This window comes from Pipistrellus kuhlii, unplaced genomic scaffold (genome assembly GCF_014108245.1).
Source record: "Pipistrellus kuhlii isolate mPipKuh1 unplaced genomic scaffold, mPipKuh1.p scaffold_m20_p_8, whole genome shotgun sequence".
NCBI classification, from domain to species: domain Eukaryota; kingdom Metazoa; phylum Chordata; class Mammalia; order Chiroptera; family Vespertilionidae; genus Pipistrellus; species Pipistrellus kuhlii.
In genome coordinates, this window is record NW_023425584.1 from 14,309,932 (window position 1) to 14,326,406 (window position 16,475).

Here is a 16,475-nt window from a genome sequence, read left to right on the forward strand (position 1 = left end):
CATTGAGCAACCCACTTCTTCTGTATGGGACATTGGGCAAGAGTGACTAGAGGGAGCTGATGTCTGGAAGCCAGCAGGGCCATGGTCAGGCTGGGACCACCCATCCCACCCCCCCCACACACACACACACTTTTAAGTGACTAAGCAACACACAGCTTGCTTCTACGTCCCACATATGCAAACCATAGCTCAATGCTTGAGTGTCACCTCAAAGATATCCAACTTCATTTTATCTCCTATGACAAATCTTACCCTGCTTGTGAAATAAAAAATTAGGACCTTGCTGAGAAACAAAAAGATGCCATTCAGGCCTATAAATACTTCATTTAGGTCTGGGGGGGCCACACCAGGACTATCTAAGCCAAGTGTGTTACCATGATCTATGCAGTGTTGCACTTGGCTTGTCAACCTGCTTTTAAGATGCCCAGTCACTACTAAACCATCCCCTTCCAATCACCCAAAATAAACTACAGGAAATGATAAGATAAATAGGATGTGCTTCTCCTTGCTGAGTGCATTGACTTAAGGCATAGGCACATTTCCCCCTCTTTGAACAGAGATGGTGTAATCCCCTGTCCCAGCACAAGAGCTGGCCAGGGTGACCCTGGAGCATGATGATGAAGGTGGAGTGATGGGTGGTAGCTGATGGCGGGAATTAGTTGTTTCCACAGTTGAGGGAGTGGGGGCACAGTGATTCTGATAAAGATACTTGATTCAGTTTATGCTATACATCAGTAAGCCTTTGGGTGGGTGGTGTGTAGTGCTTTAGATCTGTTATTCTTGGAGGAAACATAATGGTGGATTTCAGAATATGACTATCCTTACACCGCAAAAAATATATAAGAAGATCAAAGTCAAAGTCAGTGAGTGTGTGGCTCTACCTACCAATCCTAAGAAAATATAAAAATATTTAGGTTGCTCTTAGACTTCCATCTGCAAATGGCTCCTCTTGGGGTTTGAGGTTCCACTCTTGTTAATTTTGATTGATGCTATAATTTTGGGTTGGAGTCTATTGAGTAAGTTAGAAATGAGGACAGAACAGAATTTGAGCCATTTCCCCCTTTTAAACAGAGATGATCACCCATTACTCTTTGCCTGGAAGGCCATAGAGTAGCTTCCAGCCAACTGAAGAGCAGCTGTTATCTGACTTTGTGCTGATTTATGATTCCTGTTTTGACTAGGGGGTTATATGTGAGTTTGAAGGAAGGAAGAGAGGAGTTGGGTGAGCAGTTTACACTGCGAAAATTCCTCCTCCTCCTCATTCATCCAAATATTTGACTGCAGAGGCAGACCAACCATTGGGTTTCCATGGTTGACTTCTGTGGGAGGAGTCTCCAGCCTCACTCCAGCTGCAAAAGGAAACCAAATGCCCATTTTTAATCCCCGGGTCTCAGCGCTTGAGCATGACCTGGAGATTCCCGCCATCACTGCCCTTAAATGACACTAAAGGAGGTGTGGATGCTGTTTGGTGAGTGTCTGATAACACTAAGTGATTCTGAAGGATCTCGGGGTGCAGAGCCTGATAAGTGTTTTGATTTTTTTTCTTGTAGGTGGTAGGGTGGGGATGGAAATGATGGTATCACAGGGTCACCCATGGTTCCTTTTGTACTGAAACCTCATTTTATACAGAGGATATATATATATTTATTTATATATATTTATATATATTTATATCCGTTCACTCACACACACACACACTCACCCAAGCACACGCGCGCGCACACACATAAGGTCTTTGATAGGCTTTCTGTGTTCTAGTAAAAATAGCTGGCAGCCCGTGTCTGAAGCCAGAAAAAGGCCTTCTGCTGCCGACAGCGTCCACTGTGGAGAGTCTCTCAAAGGCAGACACTTGTATTTATCTGACAAGTGGAACCGGTTCCTGCCTGGGACAGGAATAGTCTCCCATTGGCGCAGACGCAGAGCTCGAAGACCTTCTGCCTCGTTCCTGTGGGTGTGTAGGATCCGTGAGGCAGCCTAGGTAGTTTGATTTTCGCAGCATCTAACTTAATCTAAAGAGAGTAGACAGGAAGGGAAGAGTTAGAGGCTGTCCTTGACCCTCCCAGCAATCAGAAATAGCAGATGCATGTTCAGTTCCACTTGGATCAAATGAGCACATACTCTGAGTACTGTAGGTACCAGGGATGTGGAGATGAAGGAGACAAAAGCTTATATTCCAGTGAGACGACATTGCACTGGATGTATATTAGCATTTTGCAAAAGCATATCATGTAGAATGTGAATAGAGTCCTAGAGTGAAATACACTTGGGAATGCTAGCTTTAACCATTTTCTTTACGTTGGCACTTCTCAGACCCTCAATACGTCTGTGTGTATGGTATGTCTTCAAAAATATATAGCATTTTCTGGGCTTAAGTGAACGCTACAATATAACCAATCCCTTCTGTCTGAATTCTGACAGCGATAAACCATGTACATGATGCAGTCGCTGCTCTAAGTGTGTGTGGTTTGGAGTTTCTGGCTGTTTGGAGAGACAGTTTTGATAACTGACTACTCTATCTGTGATACTGTATTTGTTTTAAAAGAGCTAGTCAAATGCCAGACCCATCAGAAGGCGGGCTTGGCGAACAGTGGCAGCTGGAGACGAATACCCTTAAGTAGCTCCGAAAGGGCGGGTAGAGTTTTGCTTTAATAAAGAGAAAACACTTTTCCTTATTAAAAAAATTCTTCAATAGAAAACTTTGCTGATGGACACAGTGAAGGCACTTTAAATAGTTTGCAGCTGAATCATGTTTTCTTTGGGGATTTGGCTCACTTTGCACAAACATGAGCAACTATTCCATCCACCCAAATGAGGCTGTGTTGGGTTAGGAGGATGAATGTTTGCAATCTGTCAAGTGAAGTTTTGGCTTGTTCTGATTTGGGATAGCTGTTGGACCTGACGCTCTATACTCAATGAAAGTAGAAACAGGCAACACCAACTTTAAAAAAGGATTACCAGTAAATTTCGTTCATCTTTAGCCGGAAGCGTGCGATATACATCTTAGTTTGCCAGCTACATAAATCATATTTTACGATGACAACAGACAGAATTTGGAAATAGCATTCCTCCCTACAGCCATATGCATTTTTTGTACTTGGCTATTATTTCAGCACCTTATAAATACCGAGGCATAACTTTAATGTACTGTTGGTTTGGCTTATCATTGTCTTGGTCGACGTATCTGTTCCCAAAACAAAACCTTCCGGTTGGCTCCTTTGGTTGTTAAGAGTAGGATTAACTTCAGTGCTAAAGGGAGGAACCAACCAGTTTGGGGAAAGGCTGGTTGGTTGCAGCTTCATCTCTCCAGACTCCTGGCCTTCTCAGCCCCTACCTCTCCATCTTTGGACTCCAGTCTCAGCTCTGTCCTGCAGGTGGCTTCCAGATTGCCGGCTTCTGCATTTATTTCTACTCCTTTTGGGGCCTCCATCACCAGAGACCGGGTTGGGGACTCCAACCTGAAATATATACAAGACTAAGATTAAAGATCCCATTTCAGATTTTTTGTGTATGTGTGCATGTGTATGAGGAAAATTTTAGAGCATTGAAGGGGCACTTCAGTATTTGCTCAGGGCATTTGTCTAGCTTTGCTTTACAAATCTGGTCACATTGATGAGAGAGAGCACAGATCTGGGCTTCACCCTCATTGCACATCATCATGCTGAGCCAGAGAAGGAAATATCAGGAAAGGTATTGCCAGATTAGCTAAATTGATCAAATACAAATTTACACCAGTATGTCATCCTGTTTTTAATGGCTGCTTTGGCTTAAACACTGTATTCAGTGGAATCCATTTTAACTTCTAGGTTAGAAACTGATTGAAATTAGCATCTTCAAGAAGGAAGGACAAACTTGGGATTTCCTATATAGCATCTTCTTTGAAGTCAAGTTACTCTGAAATCCATGGTCTTCATAAATCCAGTAGCTATGTAATTTTTATGAATGGAACTGCTGAAGTTTTAAAGATCTGCTTGTCTTTATTCTTTTAAAAATATATTTTTATTGATTTCAGAGAGAGGAAGGAGAGGGAGGAATAGAACTTCAATGATGAGAGATTTATTGATCCAATGTTTTCTGCATGCCCCTTAACTGGGAATCAAACCTCAACCTCCCAATTCATAGATTGACACTGAGCCACACTGGCCTGGCAAAATCAGTCTGTCTTTAAATAATAAGTTGAAAATCTAAGCAGAATACTCTAGAGTTGTGCTCTATAAAGATTTAAGAAATGTGTTGGATATAGTCATTTAAAGGCAATTTCTTTCAGAAATACAGTGATATTCTGTCCTTATAGAGCAAAGCCATTTTGAAGTTTGCTTTTATGAAAGGCAATCTAGACCATTACACAACACTCTTTTGAATCAATCCTTCCTTCATAGAGTAGAACTTGGTTTATTTAATAAACATTTATTATACTAGACCTATAGAGACAGAGAAGTGGCCTCTTTCCAAGCCTGGAAGAGTTGTTAGGAAGTGACTCATTTATCTGGACAACATCTATTGAATTCCTATTATATGCAAAATGCTGGGGTTATAGTTGCAAACAACATAGACCTCCTTGCCTTAGTGAGTTTATGTGCTGTTGTGGAAGAGATACATTAAGCAGCTATTGGTTTATGGTGACAAGGATTCCTTAATGAAGAAGTTCAGGGGATTATAAGAGTTTAAATTACTGGGGACTGGCTTGTGGGAAGAGTTGGAGTCTGTGAAGACGTATGATGAGTTGGAGTCTGTGAAGACGTATGATGACAACAAAGGATAAGGAGGAGTTAATGCGGTGAAAGATGAGTGTTCCAAGAAGAGGGAGAAGCATGCATGAAGACTTTTAGGAGAAAAATAGTTATGTGGCTTAAAAATTGAAAGAAAGTTCATAGAGACTGTGGTAGTAAGAAGAAGAGGTAAGAGATAAGTTAGGCATGGCCTTGCAGAATATGGTGACACAATTTATAGAGGCTTAAAAAGATATGGACAACATGAACTGATGTCTATGTTGGAAAGATTACTGTGGTAGTTAACTTTATCTGTCAATTTTATTGGAACACAGGGTGCCCAGGCATTTGGTCAAACATTGCTCTGGGTGTATCTGTGAGGGTATTTCTAGATGATAGAAACGTTTAAATCAGTAGATTGCCCTCATTCCCTCATCCAATCAGCTGAATACCTGATTATAACAAAGGCTGAATAAAAAGAAACTTTGTCCGCCTACATGAACTGGGACATTGGTCTTCTTCTCTCAGACTGAAACTCACCCCACCACCTCTCCTGGATCTCTAGCTTGCTGACTGCAAGTAAGGACTTCTCAGCTTCCATTATGAGGAGAACCAATTCCTTACTATAAAATCTCCTTATATATACTGTTTTAGTCAGGGATCTCCAGACATACAAAACAAACAGGGTGTTTATATGTATACATAAAATCTGGTTATAGAGTGGATAAGAAGGGATATGAGAATGGAAAGAAGAAGATGGTAACTTGGATTTGATGATAGGATTACAAATGATTTCCAGTGTTGTGAGTTTTATAACTGGTATACTGTGTGCGTCAGCCACTAAGGTAGGAAGAGTGTAGGTGGAATACTTAGAGGATAAGAGCAGAAACTTGTGAGTGCAGTTTAGGTGGGTTGAATTGGAGGTGGTTGAAACATCAGGTGAGAATGTGGATGTGCAGGACTAGAGATAGAAATGGAAGAGGTGTGCTTGGTCATGGTTGGCAGAAGATTCCTATGTTGCTGAGTTATTGACAGTGTGTATACACAACCTCAAAAAAAAAAAAAACACAACAAAAAACTGAAATCGTACTCAGAGTCTGGAGTGTCAGTTTGAAGACTAGAAATGCATTCAGCTAAGTCGCAATGTAGGTAGCACCCTACCAAGGTGAATATTTCATTTGAAATGTCCTCACCTTATAGCTGGAGACAGAACAAGATCCTGACCAGAGATCCAAAGTTCCCAGATGCTGTTGCCTTCTAAGGTGGTCTCACAGCTCCTGGGTGGCCCAGGGAATATGACAAGGACAAGCTTGGTTGTGTCTCCTCGGTTTATAGGAAGCCCTGGGGAGATGCTTTCTCTATGCAACCATCATTTCCAGACACATCTGTGCATTCATTTGAAACCTCTCCTTCTCTGCTCAAATTGCATTTCAAGTACCTGTGAAACATGGGCGGCAAGTGTCCCTTTCCTCCGCAGTTACACTAGGAAGTGCCATGAATCAAAAGAATTCACAAAACTTAAAAAGCTATCACAAGGTCTGTTTCTAACACTCAGAGAATAATTTATTTGCTGTTGGCATTATCAGTTTGTTCTCTCTGTTTCAAGCTCATTTTTTTGTTGAAATTGTTTTTGTTGAAACAGTGATTACTTATCCAGATTTCTCATTTTCATTTCCTTCATCATAAGAATCTACATTAATCACTTCCAAACCTAGACAAGCTTTTAGATCATATTTTGCTCCTATCCTCAGAGAATGGAGACAATGGCTTTTATTACTTTGGGGAACGACCTTCAAAACATCATAAAAAACAAGTAATGTATGTAGTTAAGTGAAATAGCAGAAGGTTAGCCAGCAGTCTTTCCGAGGAAGAGCATATTCACACTAACACCAGCACCTGGGATTACTGTGTATGTTCTACGTTTGAGGGGCGGGGGGAGGAATTAGAAAAAGTTATGATTGAAAGGTAAACAATTTAGAAAAAAATGATGGGAGGATTTGTAAAGTTGGCGGTGCTTTAGTCAATTGAAGTAGTTGCTTTCAGGTCATTCTTGGATTGGCTGGGAAATTTTTATTCAGTTAGAATCACATGAGGAGCTTTTGAAATTTGGGTCCAGTTTCATTAAGTCAGACTTCCAGGACATCTACATTTCAAACATTTATATGGTGATGGTTGAAAACCACTGACTTAGACTTAGCAGATTGTGTGTTATAGATACACAATTTTTAATACGGAACCTTTACCACTTCACTGGTGGAAATAGAATGGTTATGATATTTTTAATTTTTTGAAATGAATTTGAGAGCGAGAAACATCACTTTGTTGTTCACTCATTAATGGATTCATTGGTCGATTCTTGCATGTGCCCTGACGAAGGATTGAACAGGAAACCTTGGTATATTGAGATGATGCTCTAACCAACTGAGTTAAAGGGCCAGGGCTAGAACGATTATGATATTACTTCTAAGGGAAGAATAACCAAAACTGTGACCTCAGGAGCTAAGTTAATGTTCTTGATAAAATAAAGAGCTGCAGTGCCTACTCTGAAGGTTCATTGTATTATAAGGGCCACTTGCAATTTTGAGTTGTTAATCTTATGATAATGTGTATATAAACTCTTAGCATACCAGTGGGGCTCTACTCAAGGAGTGTGTATGCTAGTATTTCTCAAACAATTTCTTCATTGATCTGAAATTCACTAGCTCTGGTTAATCTTTAAGAGCTCCAAGTTGAATTCATATTTCAAGAAAGTACCATATTTAAGTTGTGCTCTTTGATAAATAAATAGTTATGAACTAACAGCCTTGTTGAAAAACCTGAGTTGCTTCAGCAATAGGCTACTTTGAAGTCATGATACAATTTTGATGCTGCACAACTTTCAGAGCACCGCACTGGCTGCCAGCATGCCAAATACCATGGTCCATTTACTTTTCAGTTTAAAAATTCATAATACTCCCTCTGACCACTTCTTCTTGCCACCTTTGTGACTCTTCCTGTATTTCTGAGGCTAAAAGTGTGACATTTTGCCAATTAGGAACCTCAGAGAGAAACCTAGTGTCAAGTGCTAGTGACAGACTTAGATCCACATCTCATCAGTGAATTTATGTGATGTGCCCTGTGTAGTGGGTGTTTTTCATGTGTATTGTCCCATCTGATGTTCACTACCAGCCCCACTTGTGAGAGGAAGGAGTGGAGGGTATGAGAAGTTAAATATCATGGTGCAGACCAAGTGCCTACAGAGTTGCAGCTCCAAGCATGGCCTTCTGATTCCTAGCAGATAAGCTTTATAATATTCCCTGGTTCTGATAGTTGAAAAACAGTTCTACATTTTAGGTAGAAATCTCATCCTGTAATCTGCTATGTCACCTAGAGTCTCCATAGGTTAGCATTTCAAATTTATAAAGATAAGCATTTGTTTTTAACAGTTTGGTTATTCCTTTATCCAGGTGAAAAAGGATCTTCAACAGAATCTTCAGTGATATGACTCGAACTACCCTCCTGGCCATCCTGTTGCAATGCATGGTAGGTCCATTTGCCTCATCCTCTAACCTTCCTGTGTGTCTGTTCCTTTCTCAGTCTTCAAGTTTTGCTTAAATGCCACCTATTTCCCTGACCACCTTTTCCATCACTTATGGACATTCCTTCATGCTACTGAACACAATTTGTCACTATTTGTAATCATTTCTTTCTTCTAGAATAAGGTCTGTAAAGGCAGGAAGCTAACTAGATTTCTGCCCAGGTCAAGGATGTTGCCTGGGTAATCAATGAATATTTGTTGAATTAATGTTCCACTTAGATTCTGCTACCTAGCACGAAATACAGTGTTCTTGTTATGTTCTGAGTAAGGTCCAGAACCATAAAACACTCTTCCCTTCTCTTCCTGGTAAGATTCTGGACAATTTATTATTTTAGTCCAATTACATTAGAATTGGCAGTCATATTGGCATTATGTCATACTTTTAGACAAAAAAGATAAATATGTCCCTCAGTTTGTGGCCCACTTTGCTAGTAACTACGTCATTCTACATTAGTGTGGCTAGGGCCACAGTTCCCTCCCTTTTAAAAATTGCAATATGAATGTCTTGGGAGAGAATGTAGGATAGTGGTTTAAAGTTTGAACTTTGAGTCAGGCACCTCCAGCTATGGTTGTTTGATCTTGAAAAAGTGGACAAGTCTCCTTGAGGCTCAGCTATTAATGTTCAATACCTCCCTTATAGGACTACCATGAAGCTGGAATGTGGATATGTAGGTGAAGCCCTAGTAAAGTACATGAAATGTGATGGTGAGTGATAGTTTTTATTACTGTATTCATCTAGATAAAAATTCTGTCACCCCCACTCATCCCTCCTTCCCCTCCCCTTAAATTCCGGTTATTATAATAGAATGAGTTTTCCCCCCACAATTTCTAATCCCTTCTGGCTTCCTTAACATTTCATCATCCACAAGAGGCATCCTCGTTAATGTAGTGACCACATGACAGACTTTGCAAAGAGCTGGAATGCGAAGAGCAATTTTATTCAAAAATGTTCAAAGATTAGTTTTTTGACTGTTATAAGAGTTGCTAAAATGTCAATGACTTTGAGAAGGGACAATTTTGACACTTCCTGCATTTGTCAATTACTTTTGCCAGAGTTAAAAACTGATCACATATAAATATGGTGCCTTTGTAGCCTAACATGGGCTTCCAAATGGTGATTAGAAGCTGGGGCTTTGTAGCAAATCATGTTTTCTCATCATGTGCTAGCCAAATTAACTGAGGGACTGCCTATGAAACTACAGAAATGATCACTGCAGTTTCCAGAGGAAACTCTAGCCCATCTAGCACCCTGTCATCTCCAAAGCAATACATTCTTGACACTGAGAGATTCTTTCTCAAGTGAGCATGGAACTAAATAATTGATTTGAATATCAAAGAAATGATGTACATTTCCACACTAATCATAGTAATAACTCTCAAGCTTTCCCAATAAGAGCTAAAGGTCTCTGACATTTAACAACCTATGCAGCTAAGCTGACTCCACATGTACTGGAAGCCAGACTGTCTAGTAGTATTTTAATAAAGAATGAAAATTAAATTCACAAATGTTATTTAGATTTTTTCTCTTAAATGAAATCACGAGCTTTGATCTAGTCAATGCAGCTCCATGGGGCAGTATATTACAGCAGAAGGAGCACTGGACCAGGAGTAGATTCTTATGACCAGGTCTGCCTAATTTGTCATGTGGCCATGGGGAGTCATTCTCCTAGCCCTAAAATGTACTTCATTGCAAATTTTGGAAGATTAATAGCAAGTGAGTGTACTGCCTGCCATGTGATTATAATGCAAATAGTCATGATGTCCTCCCTTCATTCCCAATTCTGACGCTCAGTAGACATCCTACAAGAACACTGCATTTGTTTATGTGCTGTGTGAGGACCCTTATCTGTGGGGCCAAAACAGGTAAGCCCCATAGCTCCAAGAAGGCTGCTAAGTGAAAATTAACATCTCCTAGGTTAATAATGATGCTTTATTCAAGTTTAATTTTAGAAAAGCTACCTAATAAAAAAGTATTGCATATTAGGCATTGTGCTAGGAAAACAATTCTAGTCATTATACTATTTATTAATCTTACTGTTAATGATCCCCACTTTATAAACAGGGAACATGAGGCATGTTAACCCTAAAGCTCACAGGAGAGAGCATCAGAACCCATTTTAAAATGCCACCCTAAAACTGCCTTTATTGACTGAGCAAATATTAGAGTGGCAGAACTAAGTTTTAAGGCTCTGGGAAAAAGTAAATTATTAAAAAAAGAACATAGGGTGAACCTTGTGTTGAAAGTAATTTACACTTAAAATGTAACTAAAATGTAACTAAATGGTTTTTGTTTGATATTAATTGAAAATTTCTTTTTCTGGTCTAGCCGTGAAAGGAATAATTGGTTAATATCTATTTTGCAATTAATTAGGTTAGTACACACTTTGCAATTTTTCACAACCCATTTCAGGATCCTCTCTTAGTTGGGAGAATAGCATAGAAAGCCTGAAGTAGAATTTGAATACAATATGGAGAGAGGGCATGGTTCTGTCTCAGGGTCAGTGTGGCAAGCCGGTGGCTGAATACAGTCAAAGGCATTGTTTTGAGAGTGACTGGTGAATGGTAAACACTAATGGTCACTATTTACTGAGCATCTCTGTTTTTGGACATTTACATGGTCCAAGGAATCTCTAGGGCACCCTCCCCAGTATGTGGCAAAATTCCTATTGAACAGGTGAAGTTCAGTAAGGTGGAGTGATTTGTCCAAAGCCACTTAGTCATTGACTCCCAGAGGTGGGACATGGTGACCAGGACTGTCTGGCTTCAGAGCAGCCTCCTCAAAACTTCCCACTGAATCACCAAGCTATCCCAGAAGATGAATATGTTTCTTTGGGGCAAAGGATCCACTAAAAGGCCAGGGTTTCTTTGGAGTTTCTCCTACTCAGCTTAAAGTTATGTGATTTAGTATTCTATAGCATAAATTATCCCCATTCAATAGAAAAATAGTGACTTAATTTATCACGGGCTAAATTCTTTATCTTCTACCTTAAAGTTAAAACAATCTCCAGGAAGACATGTCAAGGAAGTCCTATGGTTTCGTGTATCCTGGTTCAAGTAGCAGTGCTGTGTGTGACCTTCGATGCTCACCTTCCCTGAACCCTAACGTACTCATCTATGAAACAAAGGTAATGATTAGTCTAATAGTTGCCTTATAAAGCTGTGTTTATATAGTGCTTGGCACAGGTCTGGACAATTCCATCTCATTACAACTGTGAAAGCAGGAAAAGAAAATTTCACAAACGTGATGTGATTGTTAGAAATGTAGAAAAAAAATAATTTCACTCCTCTTCTGCCAGTGTTTTGATTAATGGTTCTCCATTGAAAGCATGTTTCTTTCCAACCTGTAGGCAGCCCTTTGGGATATGTTGCTCTTCATCTCAGTTTGAAGAACAAAGGAGAGTGGTTCTATAGCTCACAAAGTCATGAAATCTGAAAATGATGGTTGGTCACTTCAGGTCCTTTAGTGGGGTGGTTCATTTTAGTCATGTCCACGACTGATGTCGAAAATATTCCTCTGTTTTTCATGTTTGTTAATTTTATCACATAACACATGGAAATGGAGGGAAAAATGCTTGTACATTCTACCTCTTCATTTCCAATGGGATTTAAATAAAAGCTCACCATAGGACTCGGGATGTCTCCTTGAAAGAGAGACATGTAATGATAGTAATAGCACTATTTATATAATATTCATCGAGTTCTTCTTGTATTCCAAGACTTTGCCTAAATTCTTTGTGTCTTATCCCACTTAATGCTCGCTGCAACCCTAAGAGGTATGTCCTCATATCAACTCCATGTGGCCAGTGTCAGACCTCACAGCTGCCTCATGATCTCTAAGGCCTTTGTTCAATATCAGAAACATTTCTGTTCATCCATGTGGGAGATTGTCATTTGAGGGATAGAGAATAAACCTGGGGCAAATTGTGAGGACAGTAAAGCCATGAGGAATAACTCTTGTTATCAAAGGAATGATCATAGTATATATTAATGTGCTATTTTCTACTCAGAGCCTCAAGGTAAAATAAAAACTTCTCAGAAAAATCCAAGAATGATATATAGAATATAATATATTTTGATGTAAAGCAAATTGTTTACATGGTACAGATAGCTCTGCTAACAATAGCGTTTATCAAGATTATTTATTACAAGGCATTAAAATAAATCTGTTTTTCAATTACTCTCTAATGAAATGTACCAATTACCTTTTGAACGGTGACACATGGCTGTAATCTATTCCAGTGGGGATAAATCTTGTTTATACAAGGTTTCAAGGGCTCTCTCCTGAACTACATTAATTACTGATGTAAACAAAGATAGAAGGTTACTATCACATTTATCGATAGATCCTGAACTTCACTGCAATACAGTTCTCTGGGTTAGATGACATTAATCATCAGGTAATTTCCAACAGTTATGGTGCAAAGCTGCTGTAAAGGGATATTTCTGCAAGCAGGCTGACTTTGGAACTCATTTAGTAAGGTGGTCAAATCCTGGGGTAACAGGGAAGAGGTCATATAGCTATTATGCACAGTGTAGTTAGAAAATAGTGCTCTTTAGCACCTGGGGGGCTACCTGTTGGCCAATCAATGAATAACTACCCCAGAAAAGAGTCAAGCACTATTTCATAGAGTCTCACTGGATTGTGCTCATGAAATACTAGGACCTCCCACCAGTGCCAAGCCTCTGAGAGAAACTTTGTCCTGTGGGGTTTATTCATTCAGTAAGGAGTAGGGAGGGCGAGAGAACGAGAGCGGTATTACTATGGTTTCTGAGCACAAGACAATCTATCAGCCTTGGTGTAGAGACTGTTTCCTTCCCCCTTCTATCTGACCAAGTCACCTCGGGTTTCAGAGCAGACTGTGGGCTTTGCCATGAAGTGTTCTCCCTCGTTTCTGTTCTGGTTTTTAAAAATGTCAAGCTTTGATGGACCCATGTGCTGTATGGAGATAGTAGTAGCACTGACCTCAGAGGATCTGGGGGAAGATCAAATGAGATCTTCAATGTAAGACAACATTAGTACCTGGTACATTTTGAAAGTTCAAAGATGTTGGCTACATTATCATCGACAGAGTGAGGAAATGTGATTTTCATGAGCTCAAGAAAAATTTTTACATGTTCTTAACTCCCCAAACTACTTTTTATATTTTACATAGAAAGGAAACTTCTGAAAGATGGAAAGCAATTTGAGAGAAAAACATTATTTTCCCTGTTGGGCAATGTGTGGGTAATTTATATGTACAATATTTTTAGTGCATGACTAGTAATATATAATATTCATAGTATTATTCTCATATGAAGAAACTAGGAGAAAAAGGGGACTCATCTTATACAACAATAGGTAAAAAGCAGAGCTAGGATTCAAACCTAAATGTTGTAATTTAATGTTTGCATTCTTTGCAGTGTGGTTAAGAATTGATTTTCTAGCATGTGCCTAGAAATACTAATATTTGGACTTTGGTCACCTTATATTAACAATTTTTGAATCACTGTAAGAACTTTGGTGTTGCTGAGAAAACAGTCTGAATTTATGTGTGTTACCATGTCTGCCCTTACGAGTATCAATACAGTATTGACTATTGCTTGTCTTGTGAGATTTATTGAAGGGCAGCTCTGTAGGAGACACTGCGGTCAGTGCTGACAATATAATCAGGTCATGTTTAAGACAGTCAATGGCTATCCCTGTTGCGCCTAAGAGGAAATTGAGTCAGAGAGAAAGGATAGGAACATGGACACATTCATAAACTTGGGTTCTAATCCCACTTTTTCTATCACCTGAGGTGCTGTAAGGCATGGCTTGGGAAATAAGGTAAAGTCTCTCAATCTCGCTCTTTCTCCTATCCAATTTTTTCTCCCTCCTCATTCTCTCCTTTTTTCTGCCCTTGTTCCCCTCCCCATCTCTCTCCCTTTCACCTCTGTTTTCTTCTCCTCCCTTAGTCTGATACCACATTCTCTATTTTATCTCACTTTTTTGTCCCCCCCTCTCTGTCTCACTCCTCCCCATTTTTCTCCCCCCATTCCCATCTCACTTCTTTCTGATGTCTCTCCTTGCCTCTGCCTCACTCCCCATTCTCTCTACTATCTATTGATATGTTTCCTTTCTCTCTCTCAACTTCCCACCTTTTAGTTTCTCCTGTCCTCCTCTCTTTGATCTTTCTCTGCCCTCTCCCATCACCAGCAGAATAGGAACTTAAACCATTTACAATGTCTTTGGCTGCAGCCTTGACACATCTTCCTCTCCTCCTACCACACAGGAAGGTCTTTTTTCTCTGGGAAAAACAAAGTACGCAGACTTCCAGTTCACAGGTAAATAAAGGATTTTTGTGATCCACTTCTCCTAATTAAGGGACTGGGGACAGTAATTAATAAATGTTCCTTCCACTGCCTTTTGTCCTTTATGCTACAAGAGCCTTCTTATTACTATATCTTAAACACTACCTGATATTGTCAGAACTGACCAGTGTCTCCTACAGAGCTGCCCTTCAATAAATCTGTATACAAATACTTTCTTGTAAAGAACATCATCCATCACTGATTGCACACATGGGGAATACACTCTGTAGTGCTTTGTGTTTACTCTTACATAATTATGAAGGACATATGATGTAGTTGGCAAACTGTGGCTAGCGAGCCACATGTGGCTCTTTGGTCCCTTGAGTGTGGCTCATTTACAAAATACCACGGCCTGAGCGAGTCGATTTTGAAGAAGTGGCATTAGAAGAAGTTTAAGTTTAAAAAATTTGGCTCTCAAAAGAAATTTCAATCGTTGTACTGTTGATATTTGGCTCTATTGACTAATGAGTTTGCAGACCACTGTACTAGGCTCCACAACTATTAAACTGAATCCTGCCCTCATAGAGGTTAACGTTTCTGATGGTGCCCAGATATTTGGTCAAACATTACTCTTAATGGTCCTGTGAAGGCATTATTTAGATGAGGTTTACACATGAGTAGACTCTTAGTAAAGTAGATGCTCCTTCTATTATGGGTGAGTCTCATCCAATCAGTTAAAGGCCCTAACAGAAAAATACAAATCTTCCCAGAAGATTCTGCCAACAGTCTGTCTTTAGGCTCAAACTGCAATACTTCCCTGGGTCTCCTGACAGCCAACCCTGCAGGTTTTGAACTTGGCAGACCTCCACCATAGCAGGAACCAGTTCCTAAAAGTACATTTTTCTCTATGCATATACATCCTATTGATTTTGTTTCTCTGGAGAACCCCAACTCATACACAGTCTAATGGAAAAGGTATACACAGAACTGCCAATGAAAAATTACAACAGTAAATACCACTAAGAAGAACACAGTTAAAGAAGTCTAAGTCACAGATTTAGGGGAGTCACATAGGTTTCCCTAAAGGAGTGGCCCTTGAGTTGGGATGCCAAGGACGTCACAGGCAGAGGAGACAGTTTGTAGAAAGACTTGTTGACTTTTTCCTGTTAATCTTTATAGCACTTGGAGATAAATACTATCATTCCTATTTTATAGATGAGAACAGCAGAGCCCACTGAGGTGAATTACCTTGTCCAAACCCATGTAGGTGCAGTGGCCTGACCAGATTTAGAAGTATTAGGAAAACACTCACACCATACTGTTTTCTGGACTCAGATGGAAAAGTTGTCAATTTACTATACAGTCCTCATGCACAGAATTCACACATGCGCATGACACAGAATCTAGCAAAGCTCAGTCCAAAGAACTTGACACACGACTGTTTTACAACTTGCTCAAGGAGCAGTAACCACCTTTGCAAGCGGAACGGGGAAGGCATCACAGAGAAAGTGCCTCTGATCACCTGCACTTTGAAAGATGTTTTAACTGCAGCTGAGATTTGTTTTAATCATGGAAATGGCTTCCATGAGCAAGGATTTTGTTACCTCCCTGGAAACATGAGGCATGCCATACCATGTAGGGAGCCACAGTGGGATGCAGCAGGAGTGAGGGAAAGCATGGACAGGTTTTCACTGGGTTTCCACAGGAAGGAATGAGCAAGTCAATAGCCAGGATGAGGAATTGCAGCAGGCTAGAGGGGCTCTCTCTCGTTTTCTGGTAACTGGTGGGGGTGATTAGAGCAGGAAAATAGTGATCAAGAATGTTATAGCCTAACAGAGGAGGGGTGTGAGGGTTGTAAGGGACTCAGGATTGGTTAGCTTGCACAGGAAGGGTATGCTGGCAGGTGAGTTGTGTGCTAACCC

General features: G+C 40.0%; 1 protein-coding gene across 2 annotated transcripts in view; it reads right to left on the reverse strand.

Moving 5' to 3' along the window:
* Positions 1 to 226: 226 nt before the first annotated feature.
* The window catches only part of SGCD (sarcoglycan delta), a 415,700-nt gene continuing 399,451 nt past the window's right edge, over positions 227 to 16,475 (reverse strand). For both annotated transcript variants that reach the window (XM_036423826.2, XM_036423825.2), the window contains exons 7-8: positions 3,332 to 3,455; positions 227 to 2,009 (exon numbers count right to left, since the gene is read on the reverse strand). In XM_036423826.2, coding sequence (XP_036279719.1) covers positions 1,836 to 2,009; positions 3,332 to 3,455 — 298 coding nt within the window. In that variant the 3' untranslated portion in view covers positions 227 to 1,835. The remainder of the gene's footprint in view (positions 2,010 to 3,331; positions 3,456 to 16,475) is intronic.